At 39.1% G+C, this 27,304-nt stretch overlaps 3 protein-coding genes across 5 annotated transcripts in view; all 3 read left to right on the top strand.

Moving 5' to 3' along the window:
• The first annotated feature begins 3,108 nt into the window (after positions 1-3,108).
• Positions 3,109-10,543, top strand: mavs (mitochondrial antiviral signaling protein). Its single transcript, XM_031742070.2, has 5 exons — positions 3,109-3,221; positions 4,876-4,998; positions 5,580-5,760; positions 6,840-7,579; positions 8,601-10,543. Exons 2-5 carry the CDS (start codon positions 4,876-4,878, stop codon positions 9,222-9,224), a joined length of 1,668 nt encoding a protein of 555 aa, XP_031597930.2. The 5' UTR covers positions 3,109-3,221; the 3' UTR covers positions 9,225-10,543.
• A 789-nt stretch (positions 10,544-11,332) lies between these two features.
• Positions 11,333-17,470, top strand: pank2 (pantothenate kinase 2). Its single transcript, XM_031742058.2, has 7 exons — positions 11,333-11,713; positions 12,238-12,590; positions 13,123-13,376; positions 14,181-14,357; positions 14,706-14,829; positions 15,427-15,552; positions 15,648-17,470. The coding sequence occupies exons 1-7, from the start codon at positions 11,497-11,499 to the stop codon at positions 15,696-15,698; spliced, it is 1,302 nt and encodes a 433-aa protein (XP_031597918.2). The 5' UTR covers positions 11,333-11,496; the 3' UTR covers positions 15,699-17,470.
• Positions 17,471-18,927: 1,457 nt separating this feature from the next.
• The window catches only part of loxl3b (lysyl oxidase-like 3b), a 32,319-nt gene continuing 23,942 nt past the window's right edge, over positions 18,928-27,304 (top strand). Inside the window, exons 1-3 of one of the 3 annotated variants that reach the window (XM_039603311.1) lie at positions 18,928-19,218; positions 25,634-25,984; positions 26,957-27,120. In XM_039603311.1, coding sequence (XP_039459245.1) covers positions 25,642-25,984; positions 26,957-27,120 — 507 coding nt within the window. In that variant the 5' untranslated portion in view covers positions 18,928-19,218; positions 25,634-25,641. The remainder of the gene's footprint in view (positions 19,219-25,633; positions 25,985-26,956; positions 27,121-27,304) is intronic. The other 2 variants (XM_039603312.1, XM_031742062.2) reach the window with 2 other exon arrangements.

The following is a 27,304-nucleotide window of genomic DNA, read 5'->3' as shown; positions in this document are numbered from 1 at the left end:
CGCCTTATTTATGTTCTTTCATTTCATTTTCACTCTATAATTTTCTACATTTTAAATGAGGAGGAAGAAACAACAGAAGGAAATCCATTTTCTAATGATAATGTGAAATGTGTCATTGCAGCTTCATGGTTCTTTATACACACATTTCTCATTCTTCTGATTGCAACAATCAGATATTTTCAGTATTTTTCTTGTCTTGTGTTCACAGTTTATTTCAGTTTATCCCCAAGTGGATACAAAAACATTAAAAAAAAAAAAACCTGTTATTCCAGGTTTTAAAATAAATGTGTGACCTCCAACCCTATGCTGAGAAAAATTACATTTGTGACTCCAGACTTGACAAAGTTCCCCTGAGAGTAATGGAAGACAATAGAATAGTGTTTCACAGGCAGAGTAATAATTCCCCCTGTGGAGAGAAAACTAATCGTAATGTGTGAAATTAGAAAGCTGTAGTTCCTGTAGTTGCAGTTTAATAAGGAAAATTGAAAAAAAAGTTAATATGTATTTGCAGGAAATGAATGGGCCAAGACAACAAAACTGTTTTTTTGAGAAATATCAAATCAAAGCTGCGAGCACAGTTACAATGAGGCATCATTTGTGGAATGCACTTTCACTTACTGCAGTTTTAAAGCATTTATACTATAAAACCTTTGTTGTAGTGCAGTAAGTGTCTTAGAAACTAGTTAATGTTACAAATGTTCAAATTCCTCCAATAATTTGTATCAATTTTAATGTTTTTAACACACAGAAACATGTTCATGACATGATACTGTGACACTAAGGGCGACCTTATCTTTAAACATATCCCTCAGGGCCTTAAATAAACAGTAGGCCTCTGACAGTGAGCCACTAGCTCCACCTTCTGGTTTAAAATAAACATATGCCAACATTTAAGTTTGACTTGCTTTAATTCTGCTTCTTCTGTGCTATAAAATTGTGTTATGACTCTAACAAACCTGTTTCACTTTCATATTACCCTTTGACAAACTTAATAAAGTTTGGTGTGAAAATAGTGTGAGAACTACAGTTTATTTAGCTCAGATATAACTCTTAAAAGTCCAGCTACAAGTGCAGGTATAGGTGCAATAATGGACTTCAAACTCACTCAAGAAAATGGATTATTGCAACTGCAGCTCTTTCAGCAGTTTATTGCCCCTGCATGTAGCAAAACAAGTGAAAGCTTTCTCTCTGCTTTAGCTTTAGCCTCTAGAAAAATAGGACAAAAGCAGAGTTTGTGCAATTCTAGTGAGCTTGAAAATGAATATTTAGTATAACAATATTATAATTTCTTTAAGTCTTCAGAAATAATTCTCCGGGCTTGTTGAAGGGCATTCAAAGCTCTTCATTGGATTTTGGCTGCCTTTGTTCTGTTGTCTGTCACGATTATCCCACACTGCTTCAGTAATGCTGAGGTTCATGCTCTTGTGTTTTTTTTCTATGGTATGCTTTTTGGATGTTTTCTAGATAGTATTGCATGTGGATCCAAATCCAGTGGTACCTTTCTGCACTCATAATTCCATTCATTTTGACAAGATCCCCATCACCACTGACTAAAATACCGCCCCAAACCATAACAGAGTCGCCAACATGTTTTACATGGTACAACGCTGACTGTTGTACCACTCTCCTGACCTCCTGCATACACACTGACAATGATTTGAATTTAAAAAATCCAATATTGATTCATTCCATAAATCTGTTGCCACTGAATTTCAGTCCAGTTCTTGTGTAATTTGTAATACCTCCACCTCTCCCTGTTTTCTTACCTTAAAAATTACTTTTTGAAGGCCACCTTTCCACTGAGACCGTTTCTGATATGTATTTGAACAGCAGAAGGTTCAGCCAAAGGCCCAGATGTATCTCTCAGGTCCTGTATCAGGTCTTTTAGATAATATTTATTTTCTGTAGCTAGCTCTTTTTAGTTGTGCCATTTCTATTGTCCTCCATTTGTCCAGTTGCCTCAGTTTGTTTGAGAAAACGCTGCACTCTACTGAGATATGCAAAGTTTTCGACCAATAGCTCATTGGGAATCACACTGTTGGTACAAAAATACTGTTTTATACCTGCCACACTGTGTTGTCTTTGGAATCACATTGTTGTCAATTCAAGAAATGCGAACAAATGATGTGTTTTTGTGACCAACAGCTTGTAACAAAGAGCCTAAAGATGTCATTCAAAAGTGGTTCTTGCTAAAATGTCTGCAGTGCATAGATATATTATTGGCTCTTCCCTTGAGTAAGATGCCTTTTTTATGCTTGGATGATTCACTAGGTGTTAGGTGGCTTAACAAACAAAAAAATTAAAAAGATAAATTTTCTCTGAAAATCATTAAAAACAAGGACTCGACCAAAAATGAGTTAAAATACAGCCAATATCCAAAGAAAAGCCTTGAAAGACCTGCAGGAAGCCTGGAGAACTATTGCTGAGGACCACCTTAAAAGAAAGTGTATCATTAGATGCAACATATAAAAAAATGAGATATGGCTCAAAACTATTGCACAGTACTGTAGTTTGAAGAGTGCTTACCCTCACCCCTGTACAAATCACGGTGATTCCTAAAACAGCCACGGGAGTATTATTGCCCTCTAGTACTGGATTAATGTGCAACTCACTATTTGGTGACCAGGATTGTTTCCTTATGATTAAGTATGAAAATATTAAAGCATATTTAATCAAGTACTTTATTTACTACCATTTTTTTTCCAGTATTTTAATTTGTTGGTCATACATATTGCATATGGCAATCCAGCAAAATTCGAGCGTTGTTGTTATTGTCACTATAAGTGATATAAAATAAACATAGCCGGACCCTATTCAGCAGCTGCTTTAAAATGCTATTTAAAACAGCAGTGTCTGCGTGTGTGTGTGTGTGTGTGTATGTATGTATGTACAGATTAGGATCAGGGATTAGGGACAGATGTAAACCAGAAGTCGAGATCCAATGTAATACGGCTGCCGTCCCATCACAGCAGAAGAAAGGTCAGGGTTAGGGTCAAGTATAAGCAAGCCACGCCTTCATTACAGCTTCATGACAGTTTCTATTGGCCCAATATTTGATTGATGGCGCTGTTTTCCAATAGGAGAGCAAGAGGGAGCCCTCGTGGGGGGAAACCGCTGAGCAGATGTGTGTGTGAGAAGACGAAGAGGACGCAGGTTCTTACTGAGTACAGGAATCGCTGTAGAAAGGGAGAGACGACCTGCAGGGGCACGAAAAAGTTAAGGTGAGCACTACATTATGTAACATTACGTTTTATGAAGTTAAATTAACCGCGCTGCTCAACAGAATCGATGTTTTAGCTCTAATGTTAGCAATTCATTTTAGCTGGAGAGTGTCGTGTCTATCTAATTTCTTGCTGGCAGAAGTTAGCTGCTATTTCCATTTAGTGAGCACATAGTCGGTTATCTCCGACAGGTTTCGATCATTTATAGGCAGGTGTCAGTCCTTTTCTGTGTGATGTGGCTGTGTAGCCTTTTTAAATTTATTTGCAAACTTCGTGTCGCGAATTGTTTGACCCCCAAAATAGATTTGAAAGTTTAACGTGATATTACAGTAACTGACACGCGGTCGTACGTGTGGTTTGTGTGCACCCTATTTCCTCTTTCCTGACCTTCTTTGGGTGTTTTCCTCCAAAACGGGTTGGAGCAGTTATTGCCCAACAAACGTCTCAATGTCTTGCTTTCTTTCTTGTGACCTCTTTTTGTTTTGAGAGTTTTTATTGGACTAAAATAGCTGCGGTGGTAATATCTTACTGGACCAGACCTGTCTATGAAACTTGATCCTGAGACTTGGAAAGCCAAGGATACTGGCAAGAAATGACCTGCCACATTAGAGGTCATTCTTTCGGCTCAGCTGTTCAGAAACTGTCCTTGTGTCAAGGTGCATTTTTTGTGCCCTTCCTTGTCTTGTTAATCTACAATCTTTCCTCGCTTTATACTTAGACGCCAGCCTGGAAATAATGCACACTCTCAAAACTTCTTCCTGTTAATCTTAAGGTTCAACACCTTGTCTACCTGTCAGGTAAACCATGTCCTCTGTGGGCTATTAAGACAGCCAGGAAGACTTTGCTCTTTGTTTGCTCCTCCTGACATCACTTCCGTTTTGAGTCACAGGCAGACTGCTTTTGCTGATGTCCCACATTTATTCAGAACTTTAGAGTCCCATATCATTTTTTAAGCTAGCAGTGACACTGATATTCTGTAAAAATGACTCCCCCTCACAGCAGATGCTAATCTAGCTGTTTAGGTAAAAACAAATGAAAGGGCTTAAAGTGTATTCAACACACAAATAAGTGATCCCAAGCCTTCATTTGACCCTGAAAATATGCAACTGTTTTAGAACAGGGATTTCATACTGCACATTGGAAAGTCAGGTATTAAACTGGATCCTGGAGATGATTAATCAGTGACTAGTCAGGGCCTGCTTTCTTTCTTCTTACTCCAGGCGGCTGCAACCTTGATACTATGAGTGTATTATTCCCTTGGGCGGGGGGTGGGGGGATTTTTGGCTTTGTCAAGACTGAAAGGAAGAAAAATACAAGGTTTCTAAACGAAAGAAAAGCACTTTTCCCTCCTTTGCTGCATTTTGCTTGCATTTTCTCTTTCACTTTCACTTTCATTGGAAAAGAATCCCCTCACTGTGCTTTTCAATAGTTGTAGCTCGCAAAGATCCGGTTTCAGGATTTTAATTTTAGGGTACTTTACTTTCACACATCATTTGTAGTGAGGCTAAAAAAATAAAATATAAAATGGTGTTGTCTGACATTTTGAAATGTAGTAAAGTGTTTATCTGGGTGTGCAGCTATAAATAACTGTAGAATCTGAGAGTTGATAACAAAAGTAAACATTTTTAATATTTTTGCCCTTTGACTTTTCCAGATGTCGTTCGCCTGTGACAAACTGTACAATGGATACATACGGCGGAATATGGCAATCATCGTTTCCAAGGTGAAACCGAGAGAAATAATGATGCATCTGCCTTGCCTGACTGCTCACGACAGGGTATGTTTCAGAAAGCTCTCCGACTAAGAATTTTGTTGTTCTTTGTGTTGTTGTTACACCTCTAATGGATGCTAGTGCTAACACAATGCCTGAATGTCTTTAGATGCACCCTAAGTATACTCAGTCTGATACCTTCTTTTCTGTATATTACCATGTTGTATAGCCACAGGTGAACTGTGTTTAAATACAGTAGCCTGCAATTCTTTATTTAAATCAGAAAGTGTTCATTTAAACCAACCAATTATTTGCTGTCTTTAATGACTATTTAATGCTCCTATGGAAACACATTGAGCAGTACATGCCTTGTTAGTTAGGCAACGCCAAAAAAGGCCTCAAACTATTTTGCCATTTCTTGCATGGCTCTCACTGTAAAAATGACATTTGTTGTTCTGGTTGATAAACCCACTAGTGATACTGATTAAATTAGCTTTTTGGTTGGTTGTTTATTGATAACTGAACAGTAAAGGGCATTAGCACTGTTAAAGGCATATTTTGAAGACTAAACTACTGATGATTTGACTATTCCTCTATTAAGCTGAGTTTGTTTTCTCCCTTGATCTATTTTTTTTAACAAATCTTAGGACGTCATTGAGGCAAAAACTGAGACAAGTGGGCATTATAATGGCATGATGCTTCTTTTGGACTGCCTGAAAAGAAGAGAAAACTGGCCCGAGCAGTTCATTGAGGCGCTTGAGGCATGTGAGCAGAGAACCATTGCAGCTGACATCAGAGCAGAATACAACGCTCTGACAGATGTTAACAGTAAGTTGCCAAATAATTTACCCAGCACTGTACATGATAGTGTTGAAGTTTATGTAAGCAGTAACGGATACAGTCTTGGTACACACTTTTGACATGAAATATCACACTTGTCATTATTTATATAACAAAAACTAAGCTATAGAGCAGAAGCGGTATGTGAATAACTAAGTAGCAAGTGTGAAAACCTCTACAAAAGCAGTTTAAAGTTAAAGCCCATTTTTAAATCTGAAGCATTCAGGTATGTAACCCAGTTCCCCAGAGGAAAGACATCAGCAATGATCCTGTTCCTGTCCAACAGTATGGGAACGGTTCCAAGTCCATTTTTGAAGTTCTCCGTTCTTGAAAACAATCATTGACAAGTAGAAAACATTCAGTACCATTGCAATTGCATGTAAATGAATGCCCACAAACCTCAGTGAATTGAAGTGACGCTGTGAAGAAAGACTGATCGTCTTTCCAAAAATAATTCAAGTTGTTTCTGCAAAATGTTTTCACAAGCAGTTTCTCCATTGTTGGCACAGTTTTTATCAAATAAGTAATGACATGCTGTAATATATCCTGTGTTTTTGCTAATCTGGACCAGATTATTTTTTTAATGTCCTGGTTTGTTGGATTATTCAGTGTGCTGGAAATGACAGTTCAAACTCAACCTTCTCCGAAACATAAACAGCTTGTCCAGATAATGCAAATATGTTTCAATCCAAACATGTTTACAGTTGCTCAGAAAAGTGATTATATAGAAATTATTATACAACAAACATTACTCTGAGTGTTTAGATCCAAGACTAAAGTATATTGGATTCATTATTTGTAAACGCTGCTTGGAAAACTGTTAAAATTTAAATGGATTCTTTTTTGAAGAACACTACGCAGAGCACGTTGCATATAGAATAAATATATACATTTTCATTTTTAAAATGAAAATGTGTATAGACATCTACATATGCATCATCACAGAGTTCATGACAAATTAATTTCTGTATAGTTTTACATTTAGGTAGTCCTTCAGGATTTCACAGGGATTTACTGATAGGATGTCATGAGAGATTTAAATAGCAGAACTGTTTCCTTTGCCCTAGATTCCAACCCCATCTCCTCTCCAACGTCTCTTGTCACGGCACACGTCCACCCGGCACCATCTGCCGGTCATCTGCCCATTCCAGAGAGTGGTGATAACAGTCGAGATGCTCTAGCTCCGCCAGCTGTAGCTCCTGCAGCTCCTTCAGCTCCTCCAGCTCCCCCAGAGCCAGCTATCCAGGCCCCACCCTCTCCGAAAATTCCAACACCGCCACAAACCCCCCAGAGTGCAGCAGACCCAGGTCCCAAAGTGGTTTCCCCACCTGAGCCTGTCCCTGAGCCTCCAAAGTCAACACAGATTGAAGTGGCACATCCTCCATCAATGCCTCCTGCTTCCCCCAAGACCACACACATTCAGGTGACATCCACAGAGGGAGATATTAATTTTCGCAAGGAGCCAGAGGAAAACTCTGAATCAGATATCCAAAATATTGCTGCTGATGCTGGAGCTCACGTGGGCTCCGGAGATGGTGCCATTTCTGTTAACAGGGAAACCACTCCTCCACCACCACATCCAGTTGAACAGCATGAAGCAGATCCTCTCAAAAGCACGACTACCAAAAAGAACAAGGAGCCAGAGAATCCACCTGAATCCCAGATCAACTCTGATGTGACTGATGGACCCTCTTTCTACACAAGGACCCCAGAGAAGCCTCCAGTCCAGGACAGCACCCCTCGATTAAACAAAAATCCTGATGCTGTCTCACAGCCTGAAGAGATTTCTGGGCCGCCTCCTACACAGGTGAATACTAAAATATGATCATTTTAAGACTTGAATAAAGGCACCTCCTGCAGCAGTGCTGTCTGATACTCACTTAACTTACCTTGGTCCTTAAACCACCTTAGTAAATTAGGCAGCATTTAGTTCAAAATGAGAAGCCTTACCTCTGTGGTTTCTTTGGGTAGTATACTTGGCATTTTTTTCTCTTTTCAAGAGAAATTTCATTTCTATAAATATAAAGTTACATTATTACATTATTTATACTAAGAACAGTAATCTGTGGGCAGAGGAGAACGTGCAAACGGTTGCTACAATTGTTTCCAAATACATAGAAAAATAACCTTTGCTAATAGTATTATAGTACGATAGTAGCCTTTTTTTCTTCTTTTTTTAAGTAAGTAACTTTTTTTAATGATCCAACTATATTGTGTATATCCTTGAACCCTAAAAAGTATGTTGAAAATGTGTAATATGTTAAAGGGCCTTGCTAGCTTGACCTTTGTTGGGACATTACTGTATTTCCTGGCAAGTAAAAGTCTCCAGCTGACAGTCACTGGAAGGGCATAACACCACTGGACGTGTGCCATAAAGCCACATGCTCACATTACTGCAGGGTATACAAAAAAACTGGAAGCCACACACACACAAAAACAATTTCTTTCTAGCAGTCTTATGAGCCTAGTCTTTCACAAGGCATCTTTTCATAAAACCAATCCTGCACATTTATTTGTAAACTTAGACAAAGTAAAGAAACTTTTGGTAATGATGATTTCATTCAAAATTTCAGAGAGGAAAATACTCTAGAATACACTTAAACTTGTACAAGTGAGGAAATCCGGTATAAAAGTTTTTCTGTATGACATGTATTTAATAGAAACTTAAGTTAGCATTTTTGACAGTAGTATGTATTAGTGTTATTACCAGACCTCCATATAGGTGCTTTTAACGCACCTTTAAGGTTTTACACATACCTGAAAGTTAGGACATTGAAAAATTGCAGTTTGGCAATAAAATTGACCTCCGTTATGAATTTTCCCCCCAGATTGTTAAAACTGCAGCTGAAGCCTCCCCCAGGCCTGGTACTCCGGTGATGGAGGCCTTTCTTAATGATGATGTTTGTCTGAGCAAGCCAGGGCAACTCGTCAGCATCCAACCGCAAAATCAACCCAGTCCTACTATCCTCGCATCCAGCTCGGAGCCGCAGCCCTACTCGGGCAACACTGAGCGTCTGGAAATAAGTGAAGCTCCACTGGATGACGTGTCCTCTGTCGACTCCACAGTTACTAAAGTCACGCCACTGCCATGCCAGGAGACCGGCTTCGCTAATCTCAACCATGACGAACCTCAGGAGAACCAGTATGAGTCGCCGTGTCAAAGCTTTGAAACACAGGAGGAGCTGGTGATACATGCATCCGGTGAGCCATCTATCCCTAACCTAGACGTCAATGGTGAAACGGCCAAAGAAATCTCCTCGGCACCACCGTCGTTCACTCATGCTGCTGCTGATTCTGGAAGTTTAAACGCCACCTTCAAAGCAGGAGAAGAGCCAGCAGATACTTCAGCTCCGTGGACCACTCTCAGCCAATCACCTAATGCAAAGTACATTCTGGCCGCTGCAGGAGTGGGTGCCTGTGCATTGCTGATGGCGTGGAGGTTTAACAAATAAGGGGATATAATACCTGGAATGAAAGAGAAGATTAGACTTTAAGGCTTTTGAAAAGGATTTTAGGTGCCTTAATGAAGTCACTGCCATGGGGTTGGCATGAGGCAGCAGTTTAATAATTACCTACAGTAATTACAGCTGGCTCTGCAGACCTTTGATCACGTCACTAATTACCATTCTGTTCTTAAGTTTGACATTTTATGTCTTTATTATTGAGTGAGGTTGACTATAGGGAACAAAAACTAAATCTACCCTTACTATTCTAGTTGGGTCACTTCATAGAACTGGGTTGCAAGCTCAGGTTATTTATGCACTTGTGCGATGCAAATGTGTGTTTTTTAAAGGCATGTATTAATCATTGTTTGCATGTTCTCTGACAAGCTAGATAAGACTGTTGGCTGTCATCCAGCATGAGTTAATGAATCAAGGACCTGAGTTTGGCTTGTTGGGGACTGTGGAGGCAGGAGTACCAGTAGTTCATCACAGTGTAAATTCTTTGTTTTCCCCTATTCATAGTGGGGAAATATGGCTTTAAATGTATTTATTTGTAAATATTATATATATATATGTGCTATATAGATACCTAATTACTTATTTTAAGAAAGATTGATGTGCTGTTAACATAAAAAAAACAAACACTCAGCAATCAAGCAGTCAGTCAGTTAATCCCTGCATAAATTTTTTTTTTTAAAAAGTCATTGCCTGTGAACTTCCTTAGCGCTATGAGGCTTCTTGGTAGGAACTTTTTATTCCATGACACCACCCACCACTTTTTCTTTTTTTTTTTTTAACAGCAGGTAAGTGTTTTCTTATCATGGCAGTGATCATTGTATCATAACCTGGGTGTTTGTCTATGGCTTTTGGCACGTGTCCTCTTCTGCTTTCATGTTTCTAAATGCATGTTTAAATTTAATCAATGTTATTTTACGGTTAAAAAATGTCAATAACTATATTTTGCAACTGGCACCTACTTTTGCAACAATTGGTACAATTTAAGCCTAAGGTTGTCTTATATGGTGCAAATGTTTGATTCAACATTTAATTTGTCAATAGATGATTTTTCTCCTTTAAATAAAAACTTGTTTAGGTTTGTTCTGTAAGTTGAGAGGTTTTATTGTACATAGTGTTGTGAATAATTAAATTTTAAGGAAAATTTTTTGCACTTTTTAAGAGCCTTTTTGAGCTGCAGAGGTGATGACATAATTACAATTCATGTGGTTATGTAATCTGTAAAATTGTAAAAGTTCCACCTAAAATTTATATGCACTGACTTGGCTTTGCACTCCATCATTCACATCAATAAACTTGAATTTCTGAAAAGATGTATGGATTTTTTTTTTTTTTTTAAACTGTAACCACTGAATTCCTTTAGGAAATAGTTGCATATAATCAGGCATAATAGGCCATTAAATAAAATTCAGATTGTCTCATTATATTTACTGTATTTTATGAAATTGTGTTACTAGTAATGCCTCTATAACTATGCTTCTGTCTGTGTATGTGTCTGTAATATAAGATACAACACAGGAGGTTTAAACAATTTGATTTAATGTTTAAAAATGATCATACTGAATTACGTGTCATGCAAAATGCATGTTTTAGTTTAGTAATTTACTGAAAAGTAGGTAGATTGATTTAGCTATTTGCATCTAAGTTATTAGATAGTTATGTAATTTGTAATTTTTTTCCCTTTCATTTTGACTGTTTTTATTTCATCTTAGTTTCAGTTGATTTGCTTGTTTCAATCTGTTGTTTGGATGTTTTAGTTTAATTTTTATTAGTTTTGGTCTTAGTTTTATTTTTAAAATATATTTGAATACTAAAACTACGGTTATTTGTTCTATATTTTACTTTAGTTTTCAAAGTTCAAGTTTATTTTTTCCTATTTTTTATTTGCGCTATTTAAATAAGAGACAACATAACAATACAAAGTTCGACTTGTGTATATTGAACCTATTTTCTACTCCCAGACATCACGTTTTTCATACTATCAAGAAAAAAAGTGACATCAGCCTCTTTTTATAAACTGTTTTCCCGACTGTCAATGTCGCCGTTTGATTGGTCGTTGCGTCCTTCACTAACACGTTAACCCCGCCCAACTGTGTCTTGACAGCGAACACAAAAAGGACATGTAGCCCATCCTTTTCAAAGGACTGTTAGCTACTTAGCTACCTAATTAGCTACCTCGTTAAGCTTCAAAATTCATTGTCCTCATAAATCATTTGGTTTCATTTGACCGAACAGTCAGCCTATATGTAGCTAATTAGTTATTTCAATGGCGTTCAATGGCCACCAGCGAGACGACGATGATATTATTGACGAAAACGAAACGCCCTCGAAGCAGCCGCGGTCCGACAAGGAGATGCCCGTTCATTTTAGAAACGAGCCCAACAGTGAGAGTGCCACTACCGCAGGAAGGGCCACATCCGACCGGCGGACTTCCCAGTCGGCGACGAGGCATCGACATGACTCTGTGAAGAAAACGAGGCCGCGTATGTGTTAATGTTGGCAGCGTGGGCTTGGTGTATTTACTGGGGAAAAGGGGGCTGCTGTATGTCTACAATAAAAAAATCAGAGGCGTTCCCCATTAAAGACAGTCGCTGTTGATAATATAGGTTTGGCAAGAAAACCCTGCAGTTGGTAACATAAATTTAAAAAAAAAAATGTATATTTGCACTGGCCTTCCACTGTACTGGGGTTATAGCAAATGTGTGACTAATTTGGCATGCGATGTATTTATTATTGGTGGGCTGTAGTGGCAGTACATAGCCAGAATCTTTTTTTTCTTTTTGCAACAAGATGGCGTTAGCGGTACACACTGTACTGTTGCATCTATGGATGAAGCAGCTTTGCCATCATCTGGGTGAACGCTGAGATCTCAGCTTCATATGTGCCCTTTACCATAAATATTTTATATTTGTGGATGTATGTATTTTTCATCACTGTGCAAAATATTTTTATTTAAAAAAAATGAGAGTGAACATCATTTTTGCATGTGTTATCTCACATAATGTAGCATTCCCCTGGTTTGGGATGGACATCGGAGGTACTCTGGTGAAGCTCGTTTACTTTGAGCCCAAAGACATCACAGCGGAAGAGGAGCAGGAAGAGGTGGAGAATCTGAAGAGCATCCGGCGCTACCTGACCTCCAACACCGCCTATGGCAAGACTGGCATCAGGGACGTTCACCTGGAGCTGCAGGACCTGACGCTGTGCGGCAGGAAGGGCAGCCTGCACTTTATTCGCTTTCCCACGCACGACCTCCCAGCCTTCCTGCAGATGGGCCGCGACAAGCACTTCTCCAGCCTTCACACCACCCTGTGCGCCACCGGAGGAGGGGCGTACAAGTTTGAGTCTGATTTCCGTTTGGTGGGTCTGCTGTTGTGCTCTGTTTTTGAGGGTGGGGGGTTATCTTGTCGGTCATTGGGTATAGATTGGAATAAAAGGCAGCCATTTGCCTTGGTCGATCAGGAGGGGTAGGGGGCAGGCAAATGAGATGAGCATAGAGACGGAGCAAACAATATCCATTGGAAACACTGGAGAGATTGGTGAGACCGAGAACATGCTACTTCTGCTGGGTGGGGCTGGCAGTCTAGGGTCAGTAAAGCTCATGAGATGAGCCATGAATTGTAGCACTGTTTTTGCCTTCCTCTAAGCAAATATGTGTTGGAAGTTGAGCAAACATGTACACACACATACTCACTTTCCAATGAACTGATACAAATTATTATATTTTTATTATATTATAATAAAAATGCCTGCTCACTGATCTTTGCCCCATCCCCTCCCCATCGTCCACTTTCCTGCTTCTGTATTCTCCAGACCTCATCACTTTTCTGATGTTATCTCTGCTCCTCTCTCTTCTTGTTTTTTCCTCTCTCCTTTCGGGTGAAAAACAAAGATGGCTGACCTGGAGCTTCACAAGCTGGATGAGCTGGACTGCTTGATTCGGGGGGTGCTGTACCTCGACTCGGTGATGTCTAGTGGTCCCTCAGAGTGTTACTACTTTGAAAATCCTGCAGACCCAGACCACTGTGTCCAGAAGCCCTGTACACTGGAGAATCCTTATCCTCTGCTGCTGGTCAATATAGGGTCTGGGGTCAGTATCCTGGCAGTCTACTCTGAGAACAACTACAAACGAGTCACTGGGACCAGGTAATGATGAGCTGGACGGCAGATGAGACGCTTAACAGGTTCTGTGCTATTGGGATGTGAGTAGGAGTGAAGTGGAAAATAGCATTCACTTACATTTAGTAACCTTAAAGGCACCTTGTGTATTAAATTTAATTTGATTATCTTGGGTTACAGTTGGATATTACAGGTTAGGTGAAGTGCAACTTTTGAGGTCTAAAAAGCCATGACTAGCATGGACACCGGCTGAGTTTCCCTACCTTTTATCTTTTTATTTAGTTTCAGCCCTTGGTCCTAAGAGAGGAAGATGAATTAGAGAAGAGCGAGGTAACAGAAAATGCATTGTGACACTAGCAAAGGGTAAACTACATGACACCAGATTAATGTGATTCAGGAAGATGCAGTCCAGTCGAGTCGGTGCCTTTGTGTGACGTTCCCGTTACCTTCCACTTTCATTACAAACTGCTTTCTTGACAAAAAACAATTAATTGGTTCTGGATTTAGTTCGTACATTTAAAATTGTCAATTATAGTCTTTTTCTTTAGGTAGAGGAAGAAAAAAATCCTCTTTGTAGTCTGCCCTCTAGTTTGTTTTCACATGTGGTTTCTCTGTCTGCTGGCTTTGAAAGGGACTCATGAATGCTTGTTTCTCTCTCCACATAATGGCCCTCTGTTCTCTGTACTGGGAAAGAACTCATGTATTTGAATGAGCAGTCTCTAATGCATAGACATGTCTTATCCCTGTCATTTCAGAACCTAAACACTTTATTTTACTCTAAGATGTCTTGATTTACATACGCCTTACATGTCGCTCTGCGTGTGTTCACAGCCTTGGTGGTGGGACCTTCCTTGGCCTGTGTTGCCTGCTGACCGGCTGCTCTACATTTGAGGAAGCCTTAGAAATGGCTTCTCAGGGGGAGAGCACGCGTGTGGACAAGCTGGTGCGAGACATTTATGGAGGGGACTACGAGAGGTTTGGGTTGCCAGGCTGGGCTGTGGCCTCAAGGTGCGTTTTAAAGCTGCTACCTTTGTTCATTCTTTATATCACGACACTGTGAAATGTTCCAGCATAAGTAGATGATTCAAGGAACCAGGACTGTGTTAAGTTTACTTAATTTTGAATCTCACAATTGAAATTTAGCAAAAAGTAAGCTGTAAATTACAGATCCATCACTGCAGCTTTCAATGTTTAGCTATATCTGTCTTAAAAACTAATTTACTTTGACGTATTCTGTCCTCTTTGGTGTTGTTTATAAGATGTTCAGTATTGCTGTAGGTCAAAGGCAGAATTATAATCGCTTAGCTTCTAAAATTGAGCAACCTTCCAAACATAAATCTTGCCTTGCTTTGGCAGTTTTGGCAACATGATGTCTAAAGAAAAGAGGGAGTCTGTTTCTAAAGAGGACCTGGCCAGGGCAACACTGGTCACCATCACCAATAACATCGGCTCCATCACCAGAATGTGTGCTCTGAATGAGGTTAGTAGTGACGGGAATGTAACAGCCACACCTTAAGTGTGCATTGGTTGCACTGTGAGTCTGACTGGCCGTGATTGTAGATATATAAGCTGTAAATCTGTCAGGTGAGCCACCTAGATGGAGGATGCTGTGCTGCCTCTAAATGATCAAATCTGCTACACTTACAAGTTTAAATATTGTTAGAGTATGTATGCTACCATCTACCTCCTAGTTCATTCAGAGACTGCAAAGAATTAGGATTTGTGTTCCCAGTTGCACAACTATAAAAAGGTTTGAGGAGATTTTTTTTGTTTTCCTCTGTTGAACAGTCTGCCCCCAAACCCCCCGCCCCCTGTAGTTCCTACTGTCTGTTTCCTCTTTGCGTTCAGCCTCTTTACGGTGCTGCCTTGTGCCGTCTTGATCAAGCAGCATTGTACAGGGCTATGAAGGCGTAGAGGAGGTAAACTGCATCTTGGATCTTCTTTCCTTGAGCTATGATTGAGTTACATTATTTCCCTTGTTTTTCTAGTGTGATATCAGTTATTCTAAAACTCTGGTGTCTCTCATCAGTTGTTTATGCACTAATAATTTCCATCCCTATTCTTGTTTTTTGTAAAGAACATTGAGACTGTGTTGTTTGTTGGGAACTTCCTAAGAGTGAACACCCTCTCTATGAAGCTGTTGGCTTATGCCATGGACTACTGGTCTAAAGGTCAGCTCAAGGCACTTTTCCTTCGCCATGAGGTTAGTAAGTTTACCCCTCACTCCCATCAGAGACCACATGTATTGTATCTTCTAACTTCTAACTGCCACCTTGTGCCATTTGTTGCTGTTTTTAGGGTTACTTTGGTGCAGTTGGAGCCCTGTTAGAGCTTCTGCATCCGTCCTAATCCACCCAAAGAACAACCTGTCAATCTGCTGCAAAGACCATTAGCACTTTAGACTGTTACCAATTAGTTCCAGGGTGAGATGTTATTCCAGCCACCCACCAGTTGCTGGTAAATCTTGTAAAGTTTGTTAAGTGGTGAAATTCACTTCTAGGTTTTTCTACACATCTGTTTTTTTGGTCAGTAGATGAAATAAACCGGTTTCCTGCCATGAAGTTGTACACAGCAAAGCTGACAGTTATTGTGTGCAGGACTCTGCAGAAATGAGCCACGTTTAGTCTGAAACACCTCAATGAAATTCACCGGGGTTGCCTGAAACACTTCATTTAAAAAGTACTTTTCAGCAGGCAGTCCTGTCATGTTGACTTTCTTTACCCCTCAGTGGGTATCAGGTTCTGGTCCAAATATTTGCTATCATTTTTAACTGTGTACCCAAGGTGGGGACCAGGTGGATGGAAGAAGTAATGAAAGTATAATTCGTCAGTGAATGTGGTTTAAATTTTAGAACATGACTATAAAATCACCAACTTAATTTCAGACACAATCAATGTATTTTAAATGCTTTCTCTGGCATTAGAAAAATTGAGCTTTTTTACAGTTTTGGATGGAAACAACTGCTGGTTATTCTTGGAAAAAGAAAGTATCAGCTTTACCTTAGGAGTTAGCATCTGCTCTCTGAAACTCGATGTAATAAATGATGAATTCATAATGGATTGAGTTTAGAGTTTATGTTATTAACCTGATGGAACTCCCATCCACCTGGTGACCTTGATAAGCTTTAACACTGCAAATAATTACGACCATTTACTGTTTGTTTTGATTTTTTCTTTTCTGTGTGTTTTCTTATGTAAATTTCAATGTCACTGTTTAACAGAAAAGAAAAATACATTTCAGGCCACTACTTTAAGCAGATCTGTTACTGTTATAGATTATATAACATTTCTATAGAATTTCTGCCTCAGTGAAGAGTAATATAGCACTCTTAAAATGCTCTTCCCAGTTGAGATTTCAGTGCTGGTAATCGAGAACTGTGCCGCTGTATTAGGATATCTGCACTGCTGGGTGTCAACTGTTCTTGAACCAGTGCGTTCCTCTATTCCTACAGAGAAATCAGAGCAATTGATTAGACAAATATTGATGAATGAGCATGTGAAGTACCGGTAATAGTTGTGGCATCATTCTCCTTTATTTCCCCACATAAATAAAACGGGCATTTTAAAGCAGAAACTTGATTGATTCCCAACAACAGAGGTGTTTAAACGCTGTGATCCCAGTTTAGATTTTTCCTATTCAGTAAGCACTCAGATATTGAGTGAATTTACTACTTGCTGTGACAGTCTTTCATTATTAAGGTTATATCAATGTTGAACTGAGAAAACTGAAACACTGTTAGAATTTCATTATCTGTCCGGTTTTATTGTTTTCTGTTTAGTAACGAGTCCATCCATCGATTATGAGACCATAAAGTTAATCTAAGCAGTGAAGAGATGACTTGGTAAATAGCTGCAGACACGGTTTTTCAGGTGTCAGTTATTAGAGATCTATGAGCAAGTTGTAGATACACTAAGCTGATTTTAAATGAAGTGCCTCACGTTTTTGTACCGAATACAGTATAGTATTCAGCAATGTGATTTTTAAAATTAAAACTTGTGTTTTTCAAGCTCTCCCTCCCTTTTGCTCGTACAATGCAAAGAAAACTTTGTACTTTTTTGTAATAGAGTAATGTCACGTTTCTTATTGAATTTCCCTATTAAATACCAACTTGGCAAACTCTTCATGTTTCTAACTACATGTGGACATATCATTTGGGACATTTAAATGAAAAGTTGTTCATTTTTAAAATGTATTTTTACTTGGAGATGGCTGAGACTGTAGCTTAACTAAAAAGGTTCAACCAGCCACTTTAGAATGATCAAAATCGGGTTACTTTATTAATGCCTAAGGAAATTATGTGGCTACAGATTAACTTGGCTCCTAAGCACTTAGCTTGGCCACTCTTTAAAATGGCATTTTTATACCGCAGTATATTATACTATAGTGTATTGCACAGCTTAAAAACTAATGAGGTTGTGGGCAAATTTCATGCTTGGGCATAGCCAGATTTTTGCTTTCTACCATTCATGCTAAGCTAACAATAAGCTACATCTAGTTGCTCTATAAGCTAGTTGGTCTTCTAGCTGTTTCTGGGACTTTGCATAAGTTGCGTTTTTTCTATTACTTAACCTGACAAGTGCCAAATAGTGGGATACAATAAGTGTAGAAAACTTAAGAGTCACTGGCGTGGCACTAAGGAACAACTTCGCCTCAGGTAAGTGAATGCATATTTTATGGAGCTGGGCAGATCAATCAAAATATTGATAGTATAAATACACCTCAAACAAGCACTATGAAAACTGTCTGAAGATTTGACTGTCACGGCTATTTTATGTATATCTTATAGCACATTTAACTAACAGATGTTGATCCAAAGTGCTTTAGAGACTGGAACATTGACATTCCAGGTCTCCAAAAACACCAGGTTCAAAATACATGAAAAGCTGAAAGCTGTGTAAAAATAGTAAAAATCACAGTGATAATTTTGTGGTCATTAAAATGTGTCCAAAATGTGCAAATTGATGATTATTCATCTTATAAATCATGCCTCACTAATCTCCCCTACATAAGCTGTTTTTAAAGGTTAAAAGTATCGGTGTTGGTATCAGCAATGCTGGGGATCGATACCAAAATTTCCAATACCGCAAAACACCAATATTTTAGTGATTTACCACTGAAAATATTGAATGCATAATTCCCGCTTTTATTTTTTGTCTTTGCCGGTTTAAACTTACCAAAACGCCTCCGCCTCCTTTAATTTGACAGAAATGTCTGTCTCATGTTGATAGATATAAAATCTTAAAGTGTATCTTTATCCCATTTGGTACAGACAGTCTATGCAGTTTGGTCAGTTTCTGTTTCTTTTCAAGATATAATCGGAGGAGGATTTAATCTATCAAATACTACTTGGCCAGCACTACTGGTAACATCAAGTGGATTGCAAAAACCATTAGCAGAGGCATTACAGCTGGAACTGTCGATGTGGTCGCACATTTTTAACCCCGGTTGTAAATCTGCCGCTGACACGGTGTGCGCTTTAACAGACACGTAGGCTCTGAGTGAAATTGGCGAAGTGATTTTTTTTCTTTTTTCTTTTTTTTTGAAGTTACGAAAGGCAAGACAGTCTGTTACAGAACCATCCATGAAAGAGTCTGTGTCTTTCCAGGGAAAAAAATTAAAAATCCAGCCCCCTTCAGTCCCGTACCCTCCTCCTCCTCGGGTTAGGGCAGCTGCCAATTTACGGACAACAACGTTTGAAGAAGGTGGACCACTGCCCTACAAATGAAACCTGTGTCTGATGGAGGGGACTATTAGCACAAAAACTGGGATTTTATTCTTCCTCTGACTTTGGGTTCAGTTAATAAACTTCAGGACACATCTCCCTCTCTCCATTAGACCCGCTGTAACCTTTACACCGTGGCATTATAAGGTAAGACTGCTTTATGATTAGTCAGGTTATTTGATGCAAACTTTTATTCAAATCATAGTCTGGATTTAAAACAAAAATCATACTGTATTATTTCAAAACTGTGAAGCCGCCTTACCGTCTGCGCCGTAGGTATGGTCTCCGAGTATGCAGAGTGGTAAAACAGGCTGTTTCTCTGAGCAGTTTTTTTGGGATGCAGAATCAAACATGTGAGGAATGTTGCGACGGGAAAGACAAACAGTGACTTTGGAAAAATCCGTCTGTCCATTCACAAGAAACTTCCTGCGTGGTGTGAGGTGCTGATGTGGATCTGGATTTGAAGAACCATTTACTGAGATTTAAAAAAAAACAAAAAAGCTGGAATCATTTGTAGTAAGAAACCCTTCATATTTGGTTAATAAGTTGCAACTTTATTTATTCATAGATCAATATAAAGTCGGAAGTTATTAATTAGAGTGATGCTTTGGATGGAAGTGTGTGGGAATTCTATTATGTTATCTTCTCTCTTTTGTAAAAAAAAAAAAAAAAAAAAAAATACTGTAAATCCTTTTTATATTAAGATATTGATAAATTGATTTGTGCTCAACCAGTTAATCATTCAGATTAAATAGTCCAATTCCTTGCTTAGCATTTAGATGAACCAGAAAGCCAACAGACTTAAACTGCACTGTGTCAAAATGTCCAGGAAATGTTTAGCCACCACAGATTTCCATGTTGTGCTGCTTTATTGAAACAGGCTCATAGGTCAGTTTTGTCCTCCATCCATCCAACTCCTTGTGGCTCATGTGGACTATTCTAAGTATAAAGTTTCACAAAGTACCCCAAAAGTCAATAGCATGTTGCAAAAAGGCAGGGAAATCTTTTTTTAGTCCACAGAGCCCAAACTGCCAGTTTATTTTCAGTCCATGAAAATACAGCACAGTACAGATTTCTGCAAGTATTTAGAGATTAAGAATGAGATATGTGTGGCTTTTGGTGGGAATGTGGGCATGATGTTGTGCAGGGTAAGACTTATGGGTGAGTCAGAGCTGTGCTGATTTGGTGAACTGCTGCCTGGTTGATTTGAGCCTTTCACAAGACATGATCCATGAGCACATTGGTATGGCGAGTGGCTGCTTTGATGATAGAAATAGAAACAGTAGGATGAGAAAATGGGTGATTAGATCAGAAACATCAGATTCAGACTTTGTATGGAGGTTCTTTTCAACAAAGGCTACAGAAACCAGAAAATAGCTAGTTATTGTTTGTACTCCACTAGTTCTTCAGGCTTTCTGGAGGTCTTCCACCTAGCTCAATGGATGAATCTATTTTCTGTCTATACATGACAGACAGTTTACCATATAACTGGTTTTAAATGGTGTCTTTAGATATTTTCTTGCTGTTGCAAAAACACATAATTTGTTTATTTCTCAAAGATAACACAGTTTGGCTGGCATAAAATAGTATCTTTGCACAGTCTAGGTACTTCCCAAATAGCTGTTGGCTGAAAACGTGGCATGGTTTGCAGTGTGTTCTTAAAAAAATTGAGGAAACTGAACAAGTGGAGGACAAACGCAAATGTGGCCTAAAATAAAGCTATCTAAAGTAGATGAACAGTATCTATGTTTTGCATCCTTAATCAGTAACAGAAAAGGTTAAGGTATACCAAATTATACGAAAACTACACTGAAAATCAGTGACAAATCAGTGAAAGCAGGTAATATGAAGTCAGGAATCCAAGTTGGAAATTTATGGTTCAAACCATTGTCAATATGTACAGAGGTGATCAGGAAAAAAGTACAACAGTGTTTTACAGCCATCTGTAAAACACAGTGGAGTCTCTGTCATGGTTTGGGGCTGGAATTCAACCAGTGGAGTTGGAGGTCTCATCAAAACTGATGGAATTATAAACAGAAAAACATCATCAGATCTGATCTTCCATGTGGTAAAATCTGGAAAGCATCTGATTGGCAACTGCTTAATTTATCTGCATGACAATGATCCCAACACACTGTCAACCCACTAAAACATACCTGAATAGAAAAACACAGTATCAGTCATGGATTGGCTTCCCCAGGGTGCGGACCTCAGCATTATTGAAGCAGTGTGGGATCATCTTTGGCAGGGAACAGAACAAAAGGCAGCCAACATCCAAAGAAGTGCTTTGAATGGCCTTTGAGAAGCCGGAGAATTATTCCTGAAGACTACTTAAAGAAAGCTTATCTAAGAGAGTTCAGGCTATTTGTAGACAGTCAAATATTGCTTTTCAAGCTTGTTATAATTGTACAAAGTCTTTGTTTGCCTTATATATTATGCTTGTATTCATTTTTACACAGCTTTTAATAAGTCCCAGCACCTAGTTCCCATTTTCCTTCAAAGACATAAAGAAATTAATGGTGGCCTAACACCTTTGCATTGTTCTGTATCCTTCCTTCCATATGGGATCATTCTATGTCACGTAACATGGAGGTCATTATTTTTGTTGGGTGTCATGTCTGTCAATTATGATAACTCTATACTGACCAAAGTACTGCCTGAGATCTGAAAACATGGTGATTTTTGCAGTAGTAAAGGCAAAGACACACATGGGTTGTAAATGGTTTAAACTACTGACAAAAGTTAGCACATTTGAAATGGTGATAATAATAGGTCTTTACACACAAAAATTATGTGTATGTCTAAAAACAGGAAGCTGTCTGTAAACTCTGATGGTTGTTTACAACAGAGTTAAAATGTTAGTGTTGGTCTGCCACATATTTTAGCAAAACTTACCTTGTTTACAACCTTTACTCTATAATAATCTACAAAAGAAACCCGAAAAAACGTGGAACAAAATACAGTGAAGCAAATCATTTAATGCAAAATGCAAAAAGTAGCTCAAAAATATATCAAATGTTGAAACTATGTGAAACTGTGTAATGCTAACTAAAGAAACTAACACGCTAACAATGAAGTTGATTAGAAACAGGCCAGTAAAATGATTGGGTAGAGGCAGAAAAAGCATTCCAGAGATCCTGAGTTCTCCAAAGTCATAGTCAGGATGGGAAAATGGTTCCGAACAAAAATATTTCTTAGCTTGAAATTACAGAGAATTTAGGGCTTCCTGTATACAACTGACATGGGCAAAAGTCACAGTTGAATAACCCAGATTCTCAGCTCTCATGTCTGCTTTATGATAAGAAAATGAAAATCTGTAAATAACTGATACCACATCCTCTGGTGCTGAAGAGCATCTGGCTTGTTAGCACCTCATATTTCAAAAGCCAGCATCCATGAACCTTTAACAGTTCATTACCTCACAAGGCGTGGATAACTTGTGCATCTGTGAAGACATCATTAATGCTAAAGGACATATAATATAAACAAATACTTCCACCTAAATAGCATCGATTCCAAGGAAAGCCGTGCTCAACCTATATGCACATATTATAACAGCATCATTCTGCAGTAAAGAAGACAATTATGTAGTCCAAGTTTGTCACCCACTAAAAATATTTAATGAAAATATGCGAAAAGTCAGTAACTCTCCTGGCTTTCATGTGTCTCATCAAACTCATTCATTGTAGCCAAACTCATGAATCAAACTCGTTCAGCCCTTCTTAGTTTCCAGCTTCCATCTGCTCACCACACACATCCTTACAAGCCTCACTGGGTCTCACAGACCATAGTCAAGAAGCGCAGCAGCTTTCAAGTTGTGTGTCTGACAGAACAAGAAGACAAATGGTAAAAGAACAAACGTCTGCAAGGAAGTGTGTAAACGTCAGTTTATAGTTCTGTAAGGGAAATATTTGCAGTGATATGCTCTGCTAACTACCTGTATGTAAGGAAACAGTGTTTGCATTTGATTTTCTTCTTAAAAAATATTTTCAAGAACGATTCAAGACACAGAACACACAAATAAGCAGCTTCAGACGTGCTGGCTATGCCGTTAAAAGCCTCTTCTGACCAACTGTGAATGTGTGTGTCCTTCCATACGGCGTGAAACTGGACTCAGATGATGTACTCAGCCTTAGACCATGTTTTGGAAAGGTTAACTTAAGTTTGTGGTTTCTGTACAAACACACCACACTGCTTCATTTGTGTCTCTGGAGGGACAGACGTCAACTCGCTAAAGCTCAAAAGGAGCGTGGCTGTCAGGTTATCAATAGCAGGCCTATACTGTGTCCACTGCCAGCCCCCGAAAAGAGCAGAATGAGGTTTTCTGAGAAAAATCTGACTTTTGGTTTTTCATAGAAAAATTTTTTTTATTAATAATTTATTAATTATTAACCCAGAGTACTGTCTGTTCAGCATTGTGAAACATTAGCACGCACAAATTGAAAAAGGTTGAACAGAAAACTACACAATGGGACAAGGACACTTTAATTAATTTAATAGATATAAACATTCATGTTGCCTTTAAATTCAGCCAGATCATGGGGTCATTAAAGCCTACGCTTTTTCAAATATCTTCTCCTACCCCCACACACATCAGAATCAAGTATTAACCAGATGGTTTGAATCAGACTGCTGGAGCAACTCTACACTCTTAACATCAATCCTTCCATGTGTTGAGCATATTTGAGGCGCTTTTTTCAGTATTAGCTGCAGCTATTTAGAAAATACACTGAGGGCGAGCAGTTTGTGTGTTGTGTGCAATGTGCTGAAAACACTGTTGCAATTACTGTATTTGCGCCCCTTCTGATTTCTTAATTTTTTGCATGTTTGTCAAACTTATGTGTTTCAGATTGTCAAACAAATGTTCATATTAGACAGAAATAACCTGAATAAATACAGAATATAGTTTTAAAATGAGGATTTCATTTATTTATAAATTTTATATGTGACCTATGTGGCCCTATGCAAAAAGGGTAAATGACCACTAACCATAATAGATCGTTGTGTCACTCTTGCCAGCAGGAAGTGCAATCATGCATTTCTTATATCCAGTAATGATCTTTTACGTTGCTATGGAGGAATATTTGCCTGCTCTTCTTTGCAGAATTGTTTAAAATCAGTCACAATGGAGGGTTTTCGAGCATGAACGGCCTGTGTAAGGTCACGCTAGAAAATCTCAATCTGGTTTAAATCTGGACTTTTCCAAAACTTTTTTTGAGCCAATCAGAGTTGGACTTGCTGGTATCGAGTGTGGCAAATGGCAAATGGCCTGTATTTATATAGCGCTTTTCTAGTCCCTAAGGACCCCAAAGCGCTTTACATATCCAGTCATCCACCCATTCACACACACATTCACACACTGGTGATGGCAAGCTACATTGTAGCCACAGCCACCCTGGGGCGCACTGACAGAGGCGAGGCTGCCGGACACTGGCGCCACCGGGCCCTCTGACCACCACCAGTAGGCAACGGGTGAAGTGTCTTGCCCAAGGACACAACGACCGAGACTGTCCGAGCTGGGGCTCGAACCGGCAACCTTCCAATTACAAGGCGAACTCCCTACTCTTGAGCCACGATCGATGTGCTTGAGCGTCATGGCATGAAGTGATGGCCGGATATTCTCCTTCAGGATTTTCTGTTTGAGAGTAGAGTTCATGGTCCCATCAATTACAGCGAGTCCACGTCCTGAAGCAACAGAGCAGCAAAGCAGCCCTAGACCATCACACTACCACCACCATGTTTGGCTGTTATATATATATGTTATACATCTGTTATGTCAGCTATGGTTTTTGTATTGGATGCCATGTTCTTTAGATGTCGTTCTGGGTTCTTTTGTGAAATTTTCCTGAAAGAGTCGTTGATGTGCTTTTGGAGTAAATTTGTTAGGCCAGCCACGCCTGGGGAGATTTACCACTTTTCCAAGTTTCCTCTATTTGTGAATAAGGACTCTCGCTGTGGTTTCTCAAAGCGTTTGAAATTGTTTTGTAACTGTAACTGATTAACAGATGTCAATGACTCGGTTTCTCAGGTCTTTCTTTAGATCGTGGCATAATGTGTTGCTTTTTTTGAGATCTTTTAAGCTACATCACTTTGTCAGACAGGTTCTTTTTTAGGGAGTTCTGGATTCATCGGGTCTGGTAAAGAGACCAGTGTGAGGCTAGTGGTTAATCACAGTTAAAGCATGATTTAAAAAGGGGTGAAAATGTGAGAAATATGGAAAAAGAACTAAGAAATCATTACACTGCATTGGGGCACCCAGAGACTCTTCAAGAAATCAGGGTTAAAATTCTGGGGTCACCTTTTTCTACCAATCACTGAAACCATATTAGAGTGGGAGCTGATCTAACTAAGAAAGAGGGGTGGACTTTTTCAAAAAAATACTTCAAAGACTTAAATCTCTGTCTGAATTGATGTACAGGAATATTTGGTAATTACAGCACAAACTGACTTTTTTCCTAGTGAAAAACGAGTTGTAGAAATCAGTACAACTCTGATATCCGTGTTGTGTTTTCTTAAATGTAGAAGTATATAATAACTGTCTTGCACCTTTCTTTATATGCAGCTGAAATAATGGATAAATCAAGATACAAGCAGCAGTTAGCGTTCAGCCTCCTGCTTTGGTTTTGGTTGCCATACTGTTTAACTCAAACTACACCGTCAAACACCGCCACGTCAAAGCCCACATCGACACCAACACCATCCCCATCCCCCCGGCCCGAAAGGCTAAAGGTCAGACTGGCTGGATATCCTCGAAAACACAACGAGGGACGGATAGAGCTGTTCTACAAGGGAGAGTGGGGAACCATCTGTGATGACGACTTCACGATAGCTAACGCCCACGTACTTTGCCACCATCTGGGCTTCGTCTCAGCCACAGGATGGACCCACAGTGCTAAATATGGCAAAGGCCAAGGTAAGGGTGGCTTCAGCCATGAGTGTGTCTAATTTCAGCATTCAGTTAAATATACTGTGTGATCATCCATGATGTAACACACATAAAGGTGTTCAGAAAGTAAGTTGTTTCCAACAGAATTATGTGCCAACATAAAATTTAGTTTGTCTAGACTCCCCAGTGTGAAGCACTTGAAGATAATACTTACATATAAAGTTAAACCCAGTATTATACTATTAATATTTAGTGAATAATTCTTGCTCAAGAATAAAGTATCTCAGGAACCACAGGGTTGGACTGGGTTAGACAGTCATCATCCTCCACGATACCCGTACTGACTTTGGTGATCCAGAGCATGAGATTGATGTCTTTAGCTTTTTGTGTAATGTGTTGAAAATGACTGAATAGAATCGTTTTTTATTACCATTTGCACAGCTTCCCAACTTTTTTTGAATTGGGGTTGTATTTTTGTTCACCTCAGTGACTACTACTGAAATTGTAGTAACTGTGAAACGCCTTTACTTTTTAGGAAGTGCATTAAGACAATTTTTTGTAGTCCTACACAATTAAAAAAACAGTATGTTTTCAGATGTTTATGAACAAATATTTGTAAAAATAATAACATTCGCATCACCTCTAGCTGTACTTAGGTTTTTGGAACTAATTAAGTTGACATGCTAACATTCCATGAACATGTTAGCATTGTCTTTGTGAGTAACTAATGACGTCAATGTTAGCATTTAGCTCGACCTTAGAAAGCTGCCGTGTCTAACCTTAAAAAATCTTGAATTTCTTGAAGAGTCCCCCTTGATTTTAATAAAACTACAACCACCGTTTTTCCTTCACTTGTTTTTTTAACCGTAAGTGCAGCTGCAAACGTTTTTTCCTAGACCACCAGTGTTGCAAACAAGTGCTACTTCCAGGTTTGGGTTTATTGCTTTCTCCCTCCTGGGAGTGTGGTGGAGTTTCCCTAACAGTCTGTTGCCTGCGTAGGAAAAATCTGGCTGGACAACGTGCAGTGTCATGGAGGTGAGAAGAGCATCGAATTCTGCAAGTCCCGTGGCTGGGGCAACAGCGACTGCACTCACGATGAAGATGCCGGCGTTGTCTGCAAAGATGAGAGGATACCCGGCTTTGTGGACTCGAATGTTATTGATGTAAGTTGCTGAAACATTATTAAGAGAGATTTTGTTGCAGTCAAAGTTAGAGTCGATTAAGAAGCCGTCACTTGTTCATAAACAATCCTATTTCTTCACAGTTTATAGACTCGATATATAAGGACTACACACATGGAAGAAATCTAACGCCTCTGTGCAGCTCCACCTGTGGCTAGCACACATG

This window comes from Oreochromis aureus, linkage group 19, assembly GCF_013358895.1.
Source record: "Oreochromis aureus strain Israel breed Guangdong linkage group 19, ZZ_aureus, whole genome shotgun sequence".
NCBI classification, from domain to species: domain Eukaryota; kingdom Metazoa; phylum Chordata; class Actinopteri; order Cichliformes; family Cichlidae; genus Oreochromis; species Oreochromis aureus.
This window is presented reverse-complemented; position numbering and strand designations above follow the sequence as displayed.

Coding starts and splice junctions, on each gene's coding strand:
- mavs (XM_031742070.2), top strand. CDS start 4,876: ATGTCGTTCGCCTGTGACAAACTGTACAATGGATACATACGGCGGAAT. Junction 4,999..5,579: donor GCCTGACTGCTCACGACAGG/GTATGTTTCAGA, acceptor AACAAATCTTAG/GACGTCATTGAGGCAAAAAC. Junction 5,761..6,839: donor CGCTCTGACAGATGTTAACA/GTAAGTTGCCAA, acceptor CCTTTGCCCTAG/ATTCCAACCCCATCTCCTCT.
- pank2 (XM_031742058.2), top strand. CDS start 11,497: ATGGCGTTCAATGGCCACCAGCGAGACGACGATGATATTATTGACGAA. Junction 12,591..13,122: donor TTGAGTCTGATTTCCGTTTG/GTGGGTCTGCTG, acceptor TGAAAAACAAAG/ATGGCTGACCTGGAGCTTCA. Junction 15,553..15,647: donor CACTTTTCCTTCGCCATGAG/GTTAGTAAGTTT, acceptor TGCTGTTTTTAG/GGTTACTTTGGTGCAGTTGG.